A 23,881-nucleotide genomic window follows, 5' to 3' on the forward strand; every position below is an offset into this window, starting at 1 on the left:
GAACTTCATTAATGTGATGTTGTACATTCTGATATGAACCATAGGCATGTCATTTCTAAGTAGATATAAAATACACAGTAGAGGGTTAAGAAAGACTACACTGGGAAAACTGGTCATACTATGTGAAAGACTGATGTTACCAGGGCCGCCATCAGGAATTTTGGGGCCCCATACAGCCTAAGTGTCTGCCCCCCCCCCCCCCCCGCCATTTTAAAGCTACCTTATTTTGAGTCATACCAATTCTGTATTACATTTCCCTTTATTTAGCAGCATTACAAGGCTTAATCAGATTCTATTTTCAGGTAAAATCTGCTACGTGTGAAGGCGCCTATAGAGAGCCAACACCATCTATAAGAGCCCTCCTAATAAATCCTCAGGGCTTATTCACATTGCGTTTTTGGCCTCCCTTGCCGGGATACGTTGGTAACCAGTCAGAATCAACTTATCCCTGCACGAAGAACTGGCCATTAAAAAAAAAGGGGGGGGGGCCTGCAGTTCTCCGTGCAGGCATAAGTGGGGAGCTGATTGTGACTGGTTACCAATGTATCCCGGCAAGGGAGGCCAAAAACGCAATGTGAACACTCCTTTAAAATGAAAGTCCCACCCCCAAACAGGCTGCTATGCTAGTAACATACCGCCTACATCATTATTATTCTCCAGCTAAAAACTTATATATTTTATATTATTGCCCCAGTTCCCTCTCCGCAGTGCCGCACACCCGATGCCCCAACAATCCCCCTTCCCCCCGTCCACCTTCTAACATCTTTCCATTGCCCCCTGTACCCATACCTCCCAACTTTTGAAGAACCAAAAGAGGGACAAAATGTGCGGCGCGGCAAATTTAGCCCCACCCACTGTTATGTTGACTCCACCCATTCTCATTAATTTTTCATGTGTCCGCACACAGTATAATCCTCCTACAGTCACCCGTACATTATATGTCCCCCCTCTATCTCTCCCCCAGCTTCATATACACCCTTCATCTGCCCCCAGATTCATGTCCGCCCATCCATTTCTACCCCCCAGTTTCATGTCCCCTCCATCTCTGTCCTGTTTCATGTCCCCCATCTCTACCCCAAGATTCATGCCCTCCATCTCTGCCCCCCCAGATTCATGTCCCTCCATCTCTGCCCCCATATTCATGTCCCTCCATCTCTGCCCCCATATTCATGTCCCCTCCATCTCTGCCCACATATTCATGTCCCTCCATCTCTTCCCCCATATTCATGTCCCCTCCATCTCTGCCCCCATTGTCATGCTGTCCTCTCCATCTCTGCCCCCATATTCATGTCCCTCCATCTCTGCCCCCAGTTTCACGTTCCATATTACACTGACTGACTTACCTTCTCCTTCGTTCCCTCGCAGCTCTCTGCGCGCCTCTCTCTCACTGTCGCACAGTTATAGACGCGATGTGACGTCATCACATCGCGTCTACAAGCCAGTAGCGGAGGCGGCGAAGCAAGGAGCTGACACAGGTCAGCTCCTCGCTTCAGCCGCATATGTGACAGCGAGAGAGGCGCACAGCGGCGAAGCAAGGAGCTGACCTGTGTCAGCTCCTCGCTTCGCCGCCGGCTACTGGCTTGTAGACGCGATGGCTGAAGCGAGGAGCTGACCTGTGTCAGCTCCTCGCTTCGCCGCTGCCGCTGGCTACTGTAGAAGCGATGTGATCACATTGCATCTACAAGCCAGTAGCAGCGGCGGCGGCGAAGCGAGGAGCTGACACAGGTCAGCTCCTCGCTTCAGCCGCATATGTGTCAGCGAGAGAGGCACGCAGCAGCGAAGCGAGGAGCTGACCTGTGTCAGCTCCTTGCTTCAGCCGGGTATGTCTTCAACTCAGATCTGCGTCCTCTGGATGCAGATCTGAGTTGAAATAGGACATACACAATGACTGCTACGGGCGCCAGGAGGCCGGCACACGGTGGCGGGCCAAAACCGGGCCCCCCCCATTTTTCAATTTGGCCGGGCCCCTGACGCCAGTAGCAGTAGTACTGGCCTATCGGCGGCCCTGGATGTTACTATGATAAGTTATGTCACTGCGCGGTTAAACAGTAAGGACTGTGCTTATTGGGAATACTGAGAACAAAATGGAGATGTAAAATACTTTTAACTTGATGGTAACACATACCATCAAGTAATTTTTTTATGATGATGGAAAACGATTCCAAAAGAGGATGCATTTGGGAAAATGTTGTATTACATGGAAGCCATTCAGAAGAATGGTTGTTCGTGTAATGATTGTATAGTGTAAGTCAGCCAGAACTATAACTTATAGATTGTGACCTATGTTGGACACCTCCTCTATGATATATATTTATGCCTTTTCAGATTGGTGAGGCATGCACCTGCACTACAGGTATGCTTTGCCTATTTGTTTGGTCTCCCACTCCACCTGACTGGAGCTTTAAACCTCAGTAGTGTGGGGGTGTGAGGTCAAGTGGACGTGGATATAGTGATAAATGTGCTCATTGCACTAAGAAAGGGTTACTTGTGGTCTTGACATTACCATGAGTAACTCTTTGATTTCTGGTATTACTCCCAGTGTACAGATGCAGGTGTCCCTATGCCAGGAATGGTTATTCAAGGTCATCAGCTAATGGCCACAAGTAAATCTTATGCACACTGAATAATGTTGTACTGTCCTCTCTTCTACTATAATGCCCCTGCACTATGACTGCGGAGTGAGAGGTGGACATGTATTAGTTTAAAAAAAAATTTTTAAAATAAAATGTAAAAACATAAAAATTCAAATCCGCTATAGATCTCAAATTAAAATAAGTAAATAAAACCAAAACCAAACATAAACAAATTAGGTACCCCACATCTGAAAATATGTGAACATCAAATGTATCAAAGTATTTTTCACATATGGTGAAAAAAATCAAAATGGCCAAAGTGCTCTATTTTTGCCATTTCCACTTCCTAAAAAAATTCATTAAAATATCAGACATTCCCCAGAGTGGTAAATATAAAAAGTACATCTGGCCCCACATAAAAATTGATGTCATAAGCACCCTTGTATATATAAATATAAAAAAGTTATGGATGTCAGAATATGGTAACTCAAAGAAAAAATAATTATTTCAAATATTTGGATTTTTTAAGGTGTTAAACCATAATTACAAAAACTATTTACATCTGGTATCACCATAATCGTAACAACCCACAGAATACAGGTAACATCATTTACACTGCAGAGTGAATGCTGTAAAAACAAAAGTGGTACAAACGTATCTATTCTCTAATTCCACCCTATTCTGATTTTTTTTTTACCAGTTTATCAGTATATAATATGAAATATTAAATGATACCATTACGAAGTACAATTTGACCTTAAAAACTTAAGCTTTGCTATGGTTCTGTGAATGGAAAAATAAAAAATGTATTACATTTAGAAGGTAGGGAGTAAAAGATGAAAGTCGGCAATGGCTGTGGCAGGAATTGGTTATTGCTTATTGAACTATGTTTAATTTGTGAGTATGAGCTTATATATAAATATTTTTCTTTTAACGTGTATATGTTTCTTTAAATTTATTACTACTGCCTTAGTGTTAGCCACAAAAATGGTTAAATTAAACTCCTATATTTACCCCATTACTCACTGCCATCAGGGGTACTGGGAAGAGCCATGTGTGGTCCAGTACACAATCATCTAGTGATGATCAGGTACTGGGAAAGCATCAAGCTAGTAGTATTAGGCTGGCCAAGACCAAGAACCATGAGTGTTCCACCATAGTAATTCAAGACTGCTGCTTTATTGTATCTTCCTGATGATCAAAAATAGATGTCATTTCTTTCAATTAATTGCATAACCCTATAAAAAAGGGGATGAGTGGTTAGTTGATGATGGAGCACAAGTCATCCGTGTATCAGTCACATTCCACTGGAGAGGCATCATGAATTTCACATAGATGAAGCAAAGATGAACATAATTTAAAGAAATGTTATGTGCTAATAAGCTGGAAATCAGTTCATGCTCTGGTGACTAACAGTAATCTACTAATATGCCAAGCAATATTTTATGGCAACCATAAAAGTTAAATTCCATCTTATCTCCATTTACTGTGCCATTTCAAGCAGCCTACTATTGTTTGTTGGGAGGAAGATGACTTTAGTGTTCCATACTGGGCTTTATAAAAATCTACAAATTGGTCTACTTCTACATTTAATACACTCCAGAAATCCTACATCTGTGAAAATAATATGAAAAACAACTTCACTAGACACCTTGAGGAAGGACAGCTCCTGCAGTGACCTCTCCTGGCTTTTCCTCCCAAGCTCACTAAGCTTTCTAAGTGTAAAGGTAACCATATTTCCAAATAGTCTTCCATGTTCCTACTATTGTGTTGTGGAGTAGGGAAGGGACCTAGAAAATACCTAACACTACTAGGGATTGAGCAATTCTACACACATATGTATCCGCTGCCTTATACATGGGGGCCGCATTCTGTGTTTGTGCACCTATTTTTAATGAACCACCAATAAAGGTTAAGTTTTAATATATTTTCTAGTGGGGGTGCCCCTTTTTGTTGTTTATATCCTACTGTTGCCTCAAAGAGGACCTTTCATCAGACTGGGCACAGGCAGTTCTATATACTGCTGGAAAGCGGGGGGGGGGGGGGGTGTTCCTCCCCGCTCCACAGTACAGCGTGATAGGCGCTGCTGGGCAGAAGGGCATCCCTGGCTAACTGTCAGAAACACCCTTCTGACTATAAAGCGCTATGGTACCAGGACCGATAGCGCTTTACCCGGGGCACAGATTGGGAAAGCCAACAGTGCACTGAATTCAGCGCATGCCAGCTTTCCAGCAGTATATAAAACTGCAGGTGCCCGATCTGATGAAAGGTCCTCTTTAAATACTGTGCAACTCATTTTCATATCTTGCTATTTTGTGTTTCTGATACAGATCTCACATGATCCTGCTCTTTGCTGCTGTTCACACATGGATTATGTCAGTTGCTTTACTTAGAGCCTGCTCTGTTTATTCATCCTCATAGTAGCATGGTGTTTCACAGGTGGTGCCAGCATAGAGAGACATGAAGTTGTACACATTAGTGTACACTGTTAGTATGTAGTAATGAGAGAGGGTGCACATGGCATAGTCTGCAGGAGAGACCAATGTGAAGGAACCACACTCGCCTTATAGTCAGTGTCTACACAAGGAAGAGAAGATCATCTATGGAATGTTTTTTTAAAGAGGTTAGCTCTATGGAATGAAGGAAGATGGCTTCATTCCATAGAGCTAACCTCTTTAAAAAAACATTCCATAGATGATCTTCTAAGGAAGGCAGCAATATTCTGGATTCACAAACCTCATACTCAGCATACATTACCATGAAGGACATGTTCACATGAGATAATTCTGAAACTACCAATAAATATAAATAGTAACAATCTAACGTACAATGCATAAAAACATTTTCTTTGTTAAAGGAGCCCATACCCTTTAATGTGAGTTTAATAGAAAAATGTAACTTTACTCACAACCCCCCCCCCCCTCCACCAAGTGTGTTGGAGAGATTTACTTGATATTTTTAACATATTTTCACTTTCACTTTAAATGGATTTTCCAATAAAGTCCTTGATCTACACAAGATGTAATATTGTTGAAGAATCCAATCAAGTTGAGCAGCATTCACCACATATATCTTAGAATGGGACCAAGCAGCAAGACATGTAAGATGTAAAGTCCTAATTTATAGCCACATGAGACTGAAACATTGGTAATGGGAGATAATTCATGAATTTAGTTTCTACTTATTAAACAGGTAAAGAATAAGTGTCATTTTTAGACATAGAAATGTGAAATATTGGAGAATGAATTATAATGATAGCGCTGTTACATGAAACGGGCTGTAACCTTAACATGCCTATTTGTGTTCATGGTAACAGATAATCTCTGCCAATTAGCTCATATTCACTGAAAGCAATTAATGTAAAATGGTATCTCTTGAAAATAGCAAGGTTGCTAAAGATACCAATGTTTGATGCATAACCCAAAGAACTAAGAAAATAGAAATCCTTCCATACTTCACTTTATCAGAAATCACCTTTTCTTTATTTTGCTATTCAAATGACCTTAAAATGCAGTTAGTTCATTTTCCATTGGCAAAAATCAAACACAAATTTTATAGACAAAAACCTAAGAACTCTGATATTTAAATTTTCCATTCTTTATATGCATGGAAGGGAGTCTGTTAGCAGTAAATTGGTTATAAACCTAATTTCAGTACCCTGTAGAGGTGATGCTACGGTTCCCACATATGTCTGTTATTCAGATTTACATTTTCATGTAAATCGCTATTTATCGGTTTTATTTATATGAAAATTAGGGCAAAGTGTTTTGGGGGTCTTTGAGGAGCTTTGGTCTCTACTCTAGATTCCCAGATGAAGCACTTTTCTCAATATTTCAGAAGAATAAGTCAACATTTTACATAAAAATGGAGGTTCAAAACTGAATAACAGAGACATATTTGAAAACTGTAGAATATTCTCTAGAAGGTACTGGGGTTAGGTTTATAACCAATTTATTGCTGACAGACTCCCTTAATGGTTCTAACCTCAAATTAAGCGAATTACGAGCCAAAACACCACTAAGAATGTGTTCACACATGGAAGATGTATTGAAGAATTGTCTTATACATCTGAAAAGGTGGCCTCCAAATGCAAACTTTTTAAACTATGTTTAAATGACAATTACCAAATAAGCCTATAATACACACTTGCTGCAGCATACTTACTAGAAAATTATGTTGGATATAGTATAATCTATATAATTTTTATAGCTGCAGTCAATGTATAAATAGGAATTAGTACTGCCTTTTCTATGTGCAGAACAAAACTGAACTCAAATCCATTAGCTACTAAAACTGTCCCAACAGGAAATAAGAGTATTAGTCCCAAAAAGGGTGGCCCGACTGCACAGGAAACTGTCCCTGCTGCTGTTCTGAGCCTACTCTATATCATTTGTACAGCAGCAGTCGTGGTACAAGTTGGATTCCTTCCTTTCCCTACCAGAACACAGGGTATTCATGCTTATAAGGTGGCCCAACTGCACAGGAAACTGGCCTTACTATCTTGAAAATCATATTCCCTCTGTGGACATTCTGACTGCTTGTAAAAATCTAAAAAAAAAAACACGTTTTCTGTCTTGTGGTCAAATAGGCCAATTTGTTGTATATTCGTGTTCAGATGCTTTGATCACATCTTATAATAGAATGAGGCAATATATTACAAATATTCATGGCTTAATCTCAGACATGCATATTTCCTATAATTTTTTCTATAGTAAATCATTTTCACAACACAAAATGCATAATATGATGAGATAATAAATAATATTACATAAATAGTTATAGTTAATACCTTTGTAGCAATAGGCCCCAAACTTCCTTTCAGGATCAGGGAATCCTGTTCGATTTGCATATTGATATAATGTTCGGACCCCTGGTTCCTCTCCACCGCAGTTTTTCCGTGGATTTCGGATTGGATAGCGAACACTACTGTCTGCCAACCAACCTGGATCACACTGGTCCAAACCCTTTCTCCAAGCTGCATACAACTGACCCACAGTGGCCAACAATCCTCCATCTTGAAGGCATGAGTTCCGAGCACCCTCAAGTGAGTTTCTTTCAGGCACATAATAAACATCGCCTGCGGTTAAGAAACCAGAAATATTAATAGGTAAGTACTATCACTTTAATGATATAAAGCCTTAAGTTTATTGCAAAAGATAACAAAAATCCAAAATGAATTTAGTGAATAAGAGAAGATTATAGCATACTCATTGACAAAAATGAGGAATTGCTGCAAAACTAAGCATGCAGTTATGTTCTAGGCTGATATGTAAATGATTACAGGTGTGATTTTAGGCACTGGGTTTTGCTACAAGAGGGTGCAATAAGGCTTCCTATGCTGCCTATAAAAAAGTCCTCAGAAGTTACTTTTGGGTAGTGTACCTCTTGGTTAGAGATTGTTGAATGCTAGAGATCTGGAGAGTCACCCCTAGTAGTGATACAAGGGGCACTAAAGCTCAGTGATGTGTGAGGGACATCCTGCGGTCACATGTATTGAGTCTCAGTGCAGGGCTTCTACCTAGCATTTTTTTTTACCAGGACAATGCTAGCCCACACAAAGCAAGGGTTTCCCAGGAAGGTCTCCATCAGATTCTTGGTCTGTCCAATCACCAAATTCAATTGAGCATGTATGGGACTAGCTTCTGCAAAATACGAGCGTGCAAAATATAGAGGCCAAGCTGCTACATCTGTCACAGAACCTGTATGCTTTCATGCCCAACCATATCTCATCTTGTATTCAGGCTAGAGGTGACCCAGCAGGGTACTAGAGCCTCCGTTCAATGCTACACTTTTCCCCAATCAATGTAACCTTTCACTCTAATATTTTAATAATTTACATACCGTATATACTCAAGTATAAGCCGAATTTTTCATGCACAGTTTTGTGCTGAAAAAGCCACCCTCGGCTTATACTCGAGTCAAGCAAGGGGGAAGTCTATAACCAGCCGCAATAGTAATGTATAGAATCTCCCATAAAATAGTGAGAAAAAAAAAAGAAGCTTTAAAAAAATATAATAAAAAAATAAAGTAAATAAAAGTTCTACATCACTCCTTTCCCTAGAATACATATAAAAGTAGAAAATGACTGTGAAACACATACACATTAGGTATCCCTGTGTCTGAAAGTGCCCAGTCTACTGAATATAGAGTATCTGCAGTGCTCCTGTTCCGTCAGGAAGGGGTTAATAGGAGCACTACAGATTCAGCTAGGCTGAATTCCAAGTGGGGAAAAAAAAACCCAGTTCTCAAGCTCAGGGAAGTGGCAGACAGACAACCAAAACACCCCCTCCCCTTCCCCAGCACCTGCTGCACCCAAAAACTCCGACCATTTTAATTTTTGAAATTTTCCAGTAGCTGCTGCATTTCCCCCCCTAGGCTTATACTCAATAGGTTTTCCCAGTTTTTTGTGGTAAAATTAGGGGCCTCGGCTTATATTCGGGTTGGCTTATACTCGAGTATATACGGTATATCATCATTACATTCACACATATAAAGTTTGATTTGATTCCAACAGCTCCTTGCTATATTTATATCAATGGGTGTAATTATGGTAGAATATCCCCTCCTTATACAAATAGCAAAGTGTTTATATATTAGTACTAGAGATGAGTGAACACTAAAGTGTCCGAGGTTCGAAATCCGATTCGAACAGCCGCACACTGTTCAACTGTTCGAACGGATTTCGAACCCCATTATAGTCTATGGGGGGAAATGCTCGTTTCAGGGGTACGCAACATTCGATCAAGTCATACTTACCAAGTCCATGAGTGACGGTCGGGCTGGATTCTCCCGGCGCAGGGTCCCCGCGTCCTCTTCCGTGTGGAATTCACTCTGCCTAGGCATCCGGCCTAGGCAGAGCCGACTGCGCATGCCTAGGCAGAGTGAATTCCACCCGGAAGAAGACACGGGGATGCAGCGCGGAGAAGACTTCGGAAAGGTAAGAGAAGAACCAGCGTTGATTGGCGGAATGTATAGCATTCTGGCAATCAACGCTGGTTCTGCATCGAACATTAAACTTAGAACAGCTAGTAGTGTTCGATCGAGTACGAGTATCTCGAATACCGTAGTATTCGATCGATCACCTACTCGATCGAACACTACTCGCTCATCTCTAATTAGTACCTCTCATCCAGTAAAAACTTACCTAGGGGACTCTCTGTATAGCAGTACACGTCATAGGCTTCCTGTGGTTCTCGTTCTCCATATGTCCTAACGCCAGGAACATTGCTTCTGTCACCATAGCAACCAGGCCTGGGGGTTTTTATTGGATATCTATAGAACAGAACCAGATAAAATGAAGGATTAATGGTTACATTGTTATTAGAGAGAGTCAGTGTGAAGGCCGAATGGAACGTCCAATTAATCTCCCTTGGCCATTGCAGCTTTCGCACATTTTCCCTTGCAGTATCGCTATTTCCTTTGTATTGCTCTACAGGGACTTGAGACAGGGTTGAGTCTAAGGGGGTTAGACACGCTAGCAAACATGTCATTGGAAAGTATCTTAAAAGAATGGCAACAATGCAGCATACGTATACATTAATACTCATTAACACTATATAGCCTGTTATTAACATTCATTAGCTTTGTACCATGCAGGGAAATAATGTACATGTTACATATCTTTGTGCTTGCCATCTGCCATTACTGGTGGCCTTTTACAACAGGGCTAGATATGGTCCCTTCATTGTCTATTACCTACAAACTCAACACATATGAAATGCAGCATATTTCTATTCATAACATTGTTTGCTGCGTTAACTTCTTGAGTAGTTTGTACTGAGAAAAATGAGGTTATTTGGAAACAGTCGACAAATTGCTACTAACTCATCTGTTAAGCTATATCCATTTTTGCATTGAAATGTCTTTTGCAGATACTGTCAAAATGGCCGACAAAATAAAGCAGAATGCTGCAATATTATGTACTGTACAACGCCAGGCTCTTGTAGTTATACCTCTTGTATCCATCATATCAGGGATCTGGCAATTCTATGATTTTTGTTGTTTGTTCCTATGATAGAGCAGAACAACATAAATAACCAATGCAGATTGGAACAAAGGCTAGATTTTTATTTTTCTCTACAGTAGCTATAGGAATTCTGTTGAAGAGAATTCTTGCAGAATAAAATATGCATGTCTGCTACCTATGTCTTGGACCACATCTATTTCCAGAATAGGAAGTCTTTGAACCCTCTCCTTGTTACAGCATACAGCCATTGTTAATGGAAGCCTCCCATTCACTCCAGTTATTTCTATGAGAGTTACAAATACAAGTAAGCATTCTTGCATATGAGACCATCTCTTTTTTTTCACAGTGTTCATTGCCCTAGGTAAGAGACAGAGTCAGGAAACCTCTGTTCTGAGTATACATGTGGATCCCAGAAGTGGTACCTGCCTCTACCTGATATTTATTACCTATCCTATTGATTAACTATGTACTAACACTGAACATGTCAGAACAATGGCCCCTGGACAACAGGCGAAATTAAAAGAGGAGCCAGTATTAAAAAACTAGTAGAGAAATAAAACAGGAGTCAGTATTAATATAAGTATATCAGCGCATCCGGCTTTCTGGAGACCTGGGTATCAGATGCCCGACTGATTGCCTCTGTGGACTGGTACATGAACCGGGCTGAAGCAGGGGGAACCTGTGGGGATGGGGGCACTAGCCCACTTTCTTTTCACTACTACCAATAACTCCAACATTTTGCATCCTTCAACAGACATTGGTTCACTGATTCAGTTGGAGTTACCTTTCTACACCCCATCATTCCTGAACAATCATTTTCAGCACTGAATATACTAGTAAATTATTTTACTGTCAGATGAGTGGTCCTGGGCTTAAAGAGGACCTTTCACCATATCCGGACACATGCAGTTTTATATACTGCCAGAAAGCTGACAGTGCGCTGAATTCAGCGCACTGTCGGCTTTCCCGATCTGTGCCCGGTGTGAAGAGCTTACGGCCCGGTACCGTAGCTCTTCTATGGTCAGAAGGGCGTTTCTGACCATTAGCCAGAGACGTCCTTCTGCCTCGCGGCGCCAATCGCGCTGTGCTGTGGAGCCGGGAGGAACGCCCCCTCCCTCTGCTCACACAGCTTGTCCGTAGACGAGTATTATCAGGAGAGGGAGGGGGCGTTCCTCCCGGCTCCACAGCACAGCGCGATTGGCGCCGCGAGGCAGAAGGACGTCTCTGGCTAATGGTCAGAAACGCCCTTCTGACTGTAAAGCGCTACGGTACCGGGACCGATAGCGCTTTACACCGGGCACGGATCGGGAAAGCCGACAGTGAGCTGAATTCAGCGCACTGTCAGCTTTCTGGCAGTATATAACACTGCCTGTGCCCAGATATGGTGAAAGGTCCTCTTTAAGCAGACAGTCAGCGTCCACCCACAGGACAGTAGAGAATTAGTAGAACAAAACCTATTTTATAATGTAAGGAATTAAAGATGATGAATTACAGACGTGGTGAAATGCCCTCTTTAAAACTAGCCTGGAATATAGATGGACACCTAGCACATAACTGTATGAAAAGAAAGGAAAGACAAGGAAATCTGACATAATATTGATTATGCAAAATATTGCAGTTTTTACTGTTTAAGGGTGAGTTCACACTGAGTATACGCCAGCTTATTCTAAACGTAAAACACATTCAGAATCAGCGGCGTATAAAGCAGATCCATTCATTTCTATGGGAGCCGGCATACGAGCGCTCCCCATTGAAATGAATGGGCTGCTTTTTTCACTACGAGCAGTCCCATTGAAGTGAATGGAAAGTGCTCGTGTGTATGGCTCGGCATGAGCAGAGCTAGCCGTACACGCGGGCACTTCCCATTAACTTCAATGGGAGTGCTCGTAGTGAAAAAAGCAGCCCATTTATTTCTATTGGGAGCGCTCGTATACCGGCTCCCATAGAAATGAATGGAACTGCTTTATACGCTGCTGATTCTGAACGTGTTTTACGTTCAGAATAAGCTGGCGTATACTCAGTGTGAACTCACCCTAAGGCTAAGGCCCGACGTCACTTAAACGCAGGTTTTTTTGGTTGCAGATTTTGTGGGTTTTTTGAGCCAAAGACAACAATGACTACAAAAGGAATGGGAAATCTATAGGAAGTTCTTATACTTCTCCCTTCTGCTCAATCCACTCCTGGCTTTGGCTCAAAAAACCACAACAAAATCTGCAACAAAAAAGCTGCTTTTCTGCAATGTGGGGTCTCAGCCTAAGGCTGGGGCTCCACGTAGCGTAAAAACCAGGGTTCGCCCACGGTGGAAATGTGGCGCGAAAATCTATGGCATTTTACAATCATAGCCAAGTGATTCTAGTGAATCCCATCCAGACTTTGCATTAATATACGTGCTGTCGATACACACATGACGATTTCCAAAACCGTTGCGGTTTTGAAAATTGAAGCATGTCAATTATACCTACAGAAAAGCCAACGTTTTCCCTATTGGTATAACCAAAGCAGAAAGTCCGCCACGGAAAACTCTGTGAACTTTCTGTCACGAGCGCTGCAGAAAGAAGCATGATGCATAGTATCCTGCAGTGCTTTTCTGTTACGGGGCCTTAGCCTAATAACTAATTTTAGACTAGTCACTTGAATTTTATGCCAGTTTAGTAAAATCTGAAGCAATTTCATTATATATATATTTTATCAGTGAAAACTGCACCTCACAGTCCGATCAGATAACCATCCCGCATCACAATTGTCCAAGCCATCCTCAAATGCAGCCTGCAACTGCTCCGGAGAGGCGATGACACCAGAATTCTCTTCACACGAGCGTACAGCGTCAGGGAAAGTCAGAGCATATCTGTTACTCGCAGCCCGGTAGTGAAACACCAAACCTGAAAAGAGAAAGAAAGTAATATCTCCTTTTCATTTGCTTTGTAGATATTATCATAGCACAGCAACCCACATAGGAATATAGTAAACAATAAAAGATAAAACCTGCCTATCACCTACTGTAGTCATTGTTCAGCTTTTACAATTCACGCAGTTCATGAAAATCTGATTTGCAGATCTGTGAAGTCGGTATGTTAAGTCTTTCGCTAGGTTCACACCATTCGGGTTTCCGTTCCATCGGTGGATCCCATAGACTATAATGGGGTCCACTAGATTTCCGCCTGAAATTGGTGGAGAGAAAAGTCTCCAAATGGTCACACAAAACTAGTGCGACTGTAACTTGAGTCATCAATCAGATTTAACTCAGAATAAATAAAATCACAATTGAAAATGTCTGGATTACCCTGTCCAAGGACGTCCGACAGAGAGTGTCAGTCATTTAGCTACGTGGCCAAGTAACAGATCTACATCAGCGAACGACACCAGTAATCACTTTACCGGTCATTGCCTGGTTTAGATCATGTGTTCTGGGAGGTTACTCTTTGTTCTAAGATAAGGTCAATGATCTATTTCCAATGATGGAGAGTATCCTCCCAGAGCACATCTGAACCAGGCAATGAGAGCTATATTCTGATTATAGCTGCCAGTGGCTTCTTTAGATTGGTTACTCTTGGTCATAATAAGAAATTTAATGACCGAGTACAAATCTGAAACTTTTGGCAAATTTGGAACACATTTGATTTATGAGGAATCAATTCGCTCAACTCTACTTATTATCCTTGCCAAGGGTGAGTAATAAATGTTGATGGTTGTAATGTTTTTTCAAAAGATAAGGACAAATGTCTTTTTTTACCAGTATCATATTATCTCTGTGGAAAAAAAGAGGATTACTTCTACTTCTGGGATAAAAAGATGAAAAATAAAAGACGTGAGGCAGTTCTGTTCACGAACAATAGAATGGCAGTGAGTTACCTGGGCTGCCCACCGCTATGTCTTCCTAGAAGAGAATATTTAGCACTGCACAATTTAACCCTTGCTGCTCATGAAATTTTCAAAGCCTGATGTTAAAAATTGAATTACTGTTAAAGTCAGTTTATGGCCACCATAAGGACACCATTACCTTGGGGAATATTAGCACATTCATCATAACTTCCTCACTGCCTAGAAGAGCAAAGAGAACAACTACGGCTCCTGTAAAGAATGCTAGATATAAACCCCATTAGTTTAAAACCCCATTTTATTTTATCACACTTTTTTTTATATTCCTGAAAGGATAAAAAGGCTTTTTGCCTTTAAAACTGGTAACGTTCTGTGGGGTGGCGCAATGGCACCCATGCACCGAATCTACCACACTTGCAAACAAAGGAAAAACAATTATTGTGCCTGTAAAAACAGCCTGGTGAACATATTTGTGGTATGAGCTGGAAATGCCCCTATTTTCTGTGGAATCTAATAATGCCCCTCTCCATATTCAACATTATTTATTCAAAAAGGATAATGTAAAACTATTCAGTGTATATAATCGAGAGAACAGAACACTAATTTATTAACACGATAATGATATACTATTTATTCAAGCGTTATCTATATTCTACAGATTTTCAGAACAGTTCTGTCCAGTTGTGTTCCAGCATATCCCCAAAATGGACTTCATTGTGTTTCAGTGATGCGTCATCTCAGATCATTTAGATCATGTGGGTAGGGGGCAGATACACTAAGTATACACAGAAAGAAGTTGAAGGGTGTTAGGTTTATCTATGAAGGCAAGGGCACCATTGGTGAATCACTGTTCATTGATCACAGTGTTCTGGTAGGGTTTTATACAGGTATTAGCAAACATCTAAATGTAAATATGAAGTTGTACTATCCTGCTAATAGACAATGTTTGACAGATCTTCCTCTATCTGTGGCATAAGCCATTTCTTTAACATGTCCAGGTAGGAATGGCCAGTGACAGTATCCTTGGCAAGAAAGAAGGAGCCATAGACTTTGTGCCTGCTCGTTGCATAGTACATGTTACTTTGGGTCCCTCACATGCTAAATAAAGGTACTGTACATGCTTTTCCTGAGTTCTAAATTGTAATGTTTTGACAAGTGACCTTCTCACTGGGGTGAAGCGTAGCCTCATTGCTAAATCCCGTACTAGCATGTCAGTGAATTTGTCCTCTTCTAATATGTCCTGCAAGTTAATGCAAAAGTCACAGGCTTTCAGTTTGTTATCTGGATTCAGCTCTTGAAGTAGATGCAATCTGTATGGATTACAACTAAGACATTTTTGTAATGTACGCCATACCATGGTTTGTGGCACCTATAGCCTGGTCAACTTTCCAGGACTGCGCTTGTACATGGCTCAAATTCTGTTCACTTTCTTTGGAAGTGTTTTGGAGGCCTTGATTTTTCCCATGACATAAGCCGCTAGTGGTTTCAAATTACTTCACTCAACACAAAAATTAGTTTCTATGTGGCGCATATTTACCAAATATATTCTGAAACTGTCCCTGTGCTCTGACCACAGAAACCGTTCTTGAAAATCCCAATGCACAAAAAGATTTTCCTGTGCCCAATGTCACTCTTATGTCACACTTTCTATCTTATGCCACACGATGCCATGCTTGTCACACTATGTAAGCAGATTTCTAATTTGTCTCATGAAAAATGAAAGCTGTGCTGTGATTGGTTGCTATAGGCTTTTATTTCCATTACTAGCCATTTACCATTAACTTTACACCATTCGTTTCATATCACTTTTTACTACAAACTCGCCTTGTTCCCAATAGTCATACTTTTCACCAGAAGTGACAGCCTTCACCCTCCAGAAGTTATAGCAGCGTCCCCATTACCATCAATAGCAGTCACACAAGTGTCCCACCTGTAGTTACGGTAGTAGCCAACCCCCTCCCCCCCATTCCATCCGTAGGCAGAGCAGGGACTCTTCCCCGGGCATATTCCTGGCAGCTGTATGTAGCTTCCTGATCTTGCTACCATGATATTGATTCTTCCCATTGGTCATAAATACATGGCACTAAATGAATTATTTCTTCCTTTCTGTGATTATTTGTACAATATAAGGGTGCATTCACACTGAGTAAACGCTAGCTTATTCTGAACGTAAAACACGTTCAGAATAAGCGGCGTCTAAAGCAGCTCCATTCATTTCTATGGGAGCGGGGATACGAGCGCTCCCCATAGAAATGAATGGGCTGCTTCTTTCACTCCGTGCAGTCCCATTGAAGTGAATGGGGAGTGCCGGCGTATACGGCAAGCTCTGCTCATGCCGGAGCGTACACGCCGGCACTCCCCATTCACTTCAATGGGACTGCACGGAGTGAAAGAAGCAGCCCATTCATTTCTATGGGGAGCGCTCGTATCCCCGCTCCCATAGAAATGAATGGAGCTGCTTTAGACGCCGCTTATTCTGAACGTGTTTTACGTTCAGAATAAGCTAGCGTTTACTCAGTGTGAATGCACCCTTAGGTGCATGCAGACTACGTAACGCCGGGCGTGTATGAGAGCCGTACACGCCAGCATTACGGCAGACTGCCGAACACTTCCCATTCACTTCAATGGGAGCGCTCGTAACAGCGGCGTTTACGAGCGCTCCCATTGAAGTGAATGGGAAGTGTTCGGCAGCCCTGCTGTAACGCCGGCGTGTACGGCTCTCATACACGCCCGGCGTTACGTAGTCTGCATGCACCCTAAGACCGCCCATGAACAGTTCATATTATTTGCTTTTAAACTTTACTTTTGTGCAGTTGCTGTTGTTTTGACTTTATTGCTGAGTTTTACTGATCTTATGTTACAATAGGGACGAGAATAGTTGCTGACATCACTGGATGAAAAGAAGGTCCTGCCTTTGAGTCGCTTCAGAAAGGACTTCTAAGTCACAGCATGCTAAAGGATACAATAGACAAGTCTGGTCATACACTTCAGTATGTGTCTAGCCAGAAGTATGGAAAAGGAACAGTCTATAAAACTAGCAGTAAACTTTTATATAAATATATAATAATATTTATGCTGTAATTTCACATTAATAAATGTTGTTGTTTTTTAGACTATTTTACTTTTACAGATGTGATGCATAGGTATGTGTCAACATAATAATAATATAAAAACTTTGTAAAATCTGTCACTGCAGTCTTACTCTCTTCCATCTATTCCTCCTTTTTCAATCAAACACATTTAGTAGCTATAAATAAGTAGTGGCCCAATAGAAGGAGTGTCACAGCAGGATAAGAATACACTGGGTTTGTTTGTAGTCTGTTACCAAATACACACTTAGACCACATACTCATCACCATGTACATGTCGCTGGGCCATGATTGAACAGTACAGACAGCACATGGATGATATCCATGAGCCACCTGTGCTTTTGTAGCCCCATTCATTGAGGCCAGTGAGCACGGTCAGCAAATGGACAGGAATAAGACCTGTCCCAAGTTTTGTTCACGGCTCTTGACCTCGTACACTAGACTGTGAAAATACAAGGTCATGTATAAGGGGCCATAGAGATTAATAGGTCAGTGTGCTAGCCGTCATAATAACAAAGCTACATAGACCGAGGCACGATGAAACACGTCTGGTGGGTATGTACGCTCCTGCACCCATTTTGGTCGGATGTCTTTCATATTATTCAGATGGTCACTGGCATTGATTTGGAAGATAACCCTGCTCTCCTGCTCCTCTCTATCTTCCTGCGTGAGTTAAAAAAGACACCTGCAAGTTATTAGTTTTTCTGATAGTAGCAGCAAGATCCGTTATCCCTAGACTGTGGAAATCCCTGACTGCCCCCTCTCTGCTGTCTTGGCTACAGGAGGTCTTATGCATATGCAGCATAGAAAACCTGCTCGCAGAACTGTAACATGATGACAGAACCCATCAACAAACGTGACTCCTTTGGAATCACTTTTACTACTCTGCTGAATTCCAGTCTGTTGAATTCCAGTCTGATTTTCCCTTTCCCCCACTCCTCTTGTTACCTTTCTGTTTTCTTTTAGAAATCGATATGAGGTACGTTTACCATTATTCTTGTTCCTGATTTATGCATTTGACTGACAGAGCTATTGTTTCCCTTCTCCTTACCATCCTCGCCATTCCCTAACCCTCCATCAAGTGTTCCATTTTTTTTATGATACCTTCTTTGACTTGTTCTTTGTGATATTACTAAAATTTCAACTTAATATTAAAAAAAACAGCTAGAACACAGACTGAGCACACAGTTGTGTGCATGAGGCCTTGAGTCAATATTTCAGCTTTAGGTTCAAAATCAGGGAATATTTAAACAACATTATCTGTAAAATTGCGTCAGTGTAGATACATTGGAGAGTAATAGAAGAACATGGTTGAAAAGGTGAAAGTAAATATTAATTTCTTCAGGGATGAATAAATGGCCACACCAATGATAAAACACAGGACAGTAGCGTGAATATGCTAACACTAAGTTTTTGTTTTTATCTTATTGATTATCCTGGCTGATAGCCCCCATGTCCTAACAAGTCTAAAACAGCTATTCACAAGCTAGACTATAAGGATCCATCATTTAAAGGATAGTGATTTTGAAACATTATCTCTCAGACCGCACTTTCAGTGTATCATTTGCGGGCTCTGTTTCTTCCCCTCTTCCCCTTGCTGTTGGGGTTCTTCAGGGCTCGGTTCTACAATCTATTCTGAATGCAGCGACCAGGCTCATCTATCAGGCTAGACGCTACAGTGATGCCTCTGGTCTGTGTCAGTCACTACATTGGCTGCCTATTCATTATAGAATACAATATAAACTTATTACCCTCATCCACAAGGCTCTCCATAATAATGCACCTCCCTCATCTCTGCCTACCACCCAACCCGTGCTCTCTGCTCACTCAATGACCTAACATTTACATCCTCTATTATCAGAACCTCCCACGCTGGTATACAAGACTTCTCCCGAGTTGCACTAATTCTCCGGATTGCTCTATCCCGGACAATCAGATTAACTCCTAGATCTAATCCTAGATTAACTGCTATTGTAAACCTGTCCGTACCGTAATTCAAATCCCTAAAATGAACCCTCTTCTGTTCCTGCTCCCACTTTATGCCACACGATACGATGCCGTTTCAGACTAACTTTATATGTCCAGGCACCATCTGCACGTTAAAACACAACTGGCCCATACAGTTTAATTTCTATGCAATGACAGTAACCTCTATTACAAAATTGTTGATCATTGTATAAGCAATGTTACCTCCATTGCCGCCCCTACTACCTCTTGTGTCACCCCCTCTACCTCATAGATTGTAAGCTCTTGCGAGCAGGACCCTCAGTCTGATTGTGTGAAATGACTATTTCTTTGTAATGTGTCTGTATTTGACCCCTACAAATTATACAATGCTGTGGAATATGTTGGCGCTATATAAATAAAATGTATTATTATTATATGATCATTTGTTTGACTCTATTCTAAAATGTAGAATAAACTTATTGAGGCAAATTTATTATTATTATGTTATCACAGTCTCAAATATCAGTTTTGCGGCTTTTTAAATGGCAGTTTCTATATAAATTATAAATTGGGATTTTTGCACTAGTCACGCCTCTTTCCTGAAAAGGGGATGTGTCGAGGATGTGTTGGGGAAGGACCACTGGACCTCATCAGATTTATTATCATATATGCCAAACAACTGGCATAAATGATGCTGAAAATGTATACCAGATCACTGCTGGTATAGATTTCACTATCCCAATGGAGAGTGTACCTTTCATCGCTGCAGGGTATATAAAGACTGGCATTGAAAAGGGCAGTTCTCATAAATGTCCCCCATTGTTTTTGTGACTAGCAATTGAAAAAGATGACAACCTTCTGTTCAAAAGTGACAATTTGATTTTTCACAAGCCTTTTTTTTTTTTTGGGGGGGGGGGTGTTCCGCTGATCACAGGGAGCTACATTTAATCATGAATTAGTTGTTTTCCCCTGGTGCCCTTGTACCTAGGAGCAAATCTAAAGCAGCCTTTGGAATCTTACTGAATACGGCATGGGCAGTGGTCTCATTCATGTCGCAAGTGGCAAGGCCAGTCCAAAAATGAATCCTCCCAAAGTGTTTTGGTTCATTTGATTTAACTGCATCCTAATCCCACTGTTTATCCAGAAGCTGGATTGTGAACATTTCAGATTGATCACACATATTTTATGTAGGGTGTCATGTAATGTTAGCAATCAAGTTCTATTGTACTTGTAGAGCAGCGGGCCCTCTGTCTGTGGCATCAGTCACACCTTCAAATACATACCATTGTTGGAATACAATTTCCTCTTTTCTAAAATGTGCACAATACATAACACAGCCACAAAAACATGAATGTAAGTTGATCATTTTCCATTTGCAGGAGGCTGCCAGTTGGAATGACTGTATGCTGTAACAGAATGAGAAGCGATGCCATCACTTGGCTCTATGACACCGCCACCAGTTCAACTTTATTATGCTGCCTAGTTTACTAACATGAGCTAAAGAAGCCTGGACATAAAGTCTATTAGATACATATTGCTGCCAATTCTTGAACAGATTTTACTGACAATCAAGAAAAAGTAACCAGTAATTTACTGATGTGGTATCTTTACCAAATTCTGCTAGCTTTACATGAATTGTTTTTATCTATTACAAAAGTAGCCTTATTTATTGTTTTTAGCATTAATGGTCACTACATCTTAATAAAACTCGAAGGGTTTTGCCACATAGGTGAAGTAGCGGTAAACTTTCAACAGGTAAACTCATAGCTTTAATTCTATTTTTACACTAATGTAGTGATATAAAGACTTGTTTATTGCAGGATGAACTGTCCCTTTTGATGGCACCATTTTTGATTATTTATAACATATATCCATGTAACATATATTTTTTTGTAAGGCAGTGGATGATACTACCTTTCACAAGTATGGTCTTAGATGGGAATATGTGACTGAGTCCCCACTCATGATGGGCCGGGTGTGACTTATATACTGTCTACATGATTTTTATGAGCAGCACTGGCAGCTGGTGATCACTATGGTGCTTCCAAAGCCACTGGTTCGCTTACCTCCTCTCAGTGTCACAGTCCAACCCCTCCTTGTCCTCATCAGCCTCCTTCCTCCTCCTTCCTTTGCTCTTTGATCATTGAGTGTGTACATCAGCTCTGCCCAGCCAATCCCTGACCACTGGGATCTATTTAAATATCCCCCTTCACACTGTTCCCGAGAAATATAGGTACATAGCTTCCTAGCTCCTGCAAAAAGTCTTCTGCTTCTGTATTAATTTAGCTACTTCATGTTTCACCATTAGCTTGCTTTTTCACTCTGATCCTGTTCTGACCTTGTGTGACTCATATGTCTGACCTAGGCTTGCTTTTCACTTCTGCACCTGTGCCACTTACCCTGACCTACTGTCTGTTTACGACTCTGAACGGATTCTGTCAGCCTCAAACTCAGCCCTTATTTGACAATCCTCTTGTCTGACCCTTGCTGCTTCCCATTGGTGTCTCTCTGGCCTTAGGCCAGCTGTATTTATAATGGAACCACTCAGAGTGGTAGCAAGCCAGTAGCTTCAGCACAGCAATGTCCGGATGTCAGTATGGATGTTAAATGGTGAATACCAGGGAGGCTAGCTAGACAATATCCTTAGGAGTGGCCAAAAGTCAAACTGGTTAGGTGGAGCTACAACCCACTGGTTGTTACATAATGGGCATATTGTATACTTACAGTCATGGCCAAAAGCTTTGAGAATGACACAAATATTATATTTTCACATGATCTGCTGCCCTCTGGTTTTTATGTGTGTTTGTCAGATGTTTTTATCACATACAGAAATATAATTGCAATCATATTATGAATAACAAAAGCTTATATTGACAGTTAGAATGAGTTAATGCAGCAAGTCAATATTTGCAGTGTTGACCCTTCTTCTTCAGGACCTCTGCAATTCTCCCTGGCATGCTCTCAATAAACTTCTGGACCAAATCCTGACTGATAGCAGTCCATTCTTGCACAATCAATGCTCGCATTTTGTCAGAATTAGTAGGTTTTTGTTTGTCCACCCGTCTCTTGATGATTGACCACAAGTTCTCAATGGGATTAAGATCTGGGGAGTTTCCAGGCCATGGACCCAAAATCTCTATGTTTTGTTCCCTGGGCCATTTCGTTATCACCTTTGCTTTATGGCAAGGTGCTCCATCATGCTGGAAAAGGTATTGTTGATCGCCAAACTGCTCTTGGACGGTTGGGAGAAGTTGATCTTGGAGGACATTCTGGTACCATTCTTTATTCATGGCTGTGTTTTTAGGCAAGACTGTGAGAGAGCCGATTCCCTTGGCTGAGAAGCAACCCTACACATGAATGGTTTCAGGATGCTTTACAGTTGGCATGAGACAAGACTGGTGGTAGCGCTCACCTCGTCTTCTCCGAATAAGCTGTTTTCCAGATGTCCCAAACAACTGAAAAGGGGATTCATCAGAGAAAATGACTTTACCCCAGTCTTCAGCAGTCCACTCCCTGTACCTTTTGCAGAATATCAGTCTGTCCCTGATGTTTTTTTCTGGAGAGAAGTGGCTTCTTTGCTGCCCTCCTTGAGACCAGGCCTTGCTCCAAGAGTCTCCGCCTCACAGTGCGTGCAGATGCCCTCACACCTGCCTGCTGCCATTCCTCAGCAAGCTCTGCACTGCTGGTAGCCCGATCCCGCAGCTGAAATACTTTTAAGAGACAGTCCTGGCGCTTGCTGGTCTTTCTTGGGCGCCCTGGAGCCTTTTTGCCAACAATGGAACCTCTCTCCTTGAAGTTCTTGATGATGCAATAGATTGTTGACTGAGGTGCAATCTTTCTAGCTACGATACTCTTCCCTGTTAGGCCATTTTTGTACAGTGCAATGATGACTGCACGTGTTTCTTTAGAGATAACCATGGTTAACAGAAGAGAAACAATGATGCCAAGCACCAGCCTCCTTTTAAAGTGTCCAGTGGTGTCATTCTTACTTAATCATGACAGATTGATCTCCAGCCCTGTCCTCATCAACACCCACACCTGTGTTAATGGAGCAATCACTGAAACGATGTTAGCTGGTCCTTTTAAGGCAGGGCTGCAATGATGTAGAAATGTGTTTTGGGGGATAAAGTTCATTTTCTAGGCAAATATTGACAAGTAATTGCTGTTAAGCTGATCACTCTTTATAACATTCTGGAGTATATGCAAATTGCCATTAGAAAAACTGATGCAGTAGACTTTATAAAAATTAATATTTGTATCATTCTCAAAACTTTTGGCCATGACTGTACATATGTTGCTATAACTGTGATGACTCTTTGCCATACAGAGTATTTGGTGTTAATGTCACTTTAATTAATTATTTATGGGTTTTACCACCATGGTGATGCCACGCTGCTACTTTGTTGTATATGGCTGTTTATGAAAAATTGAAGAAATCAAAATTTTTTAAAATAATTTATTTAAAAACAAATTCAAGAAGGAGAAGGAAT

The 23,881-nt window shown here is 41.3% G+C and overlaps 1 protein-coding gene across 1 annotated transcript in view; it reads right to left on the reverse strand.

Annotated features, from left to right (window-relative positions):
- Positions 1–23,881, reverse strand: part of NCAN (neurocan) — a 195,828-nt gene that overhangs the window by 90,810 nt on the left and 81,137 nt on the right. The window contains exons 4-6 of the mRNA XM_075280411.1: positions 13,244–13,418; positions 9,718–9,845; positions 7,363–7,650 (exon numbers count right to left, since the gene is read on the reverse strand). Coding sequence (XP_075136512.1) covers positions 7,363–7,650; positions 9,718–9,845; positions 13,244–13,418 — 591 coding nt within the window. The remainder of the gene's footprint in view (positions 1–7,362; positions 7,651–9,717; positions 9,846–13,243; positions 13,419–23,881) is intronic.

The sequence above is a fragment of the Leptodactylus fuscus genome, chromosome 1 (genome assembly GCF_031893055.1).
Source record: "Leptodactylus fuscus isolate aLepFus1 chromosome 1, aLepFus1.hap2, whole genome shotgun sequence".
Classification (NCBI taxonomy): domain Eukaryota; kingdom Metazoa; phylum Chordata; class Amphibia; order Anura; family Leptodactylidae; genus Leptodactylus; species Leptodactylus fuscus.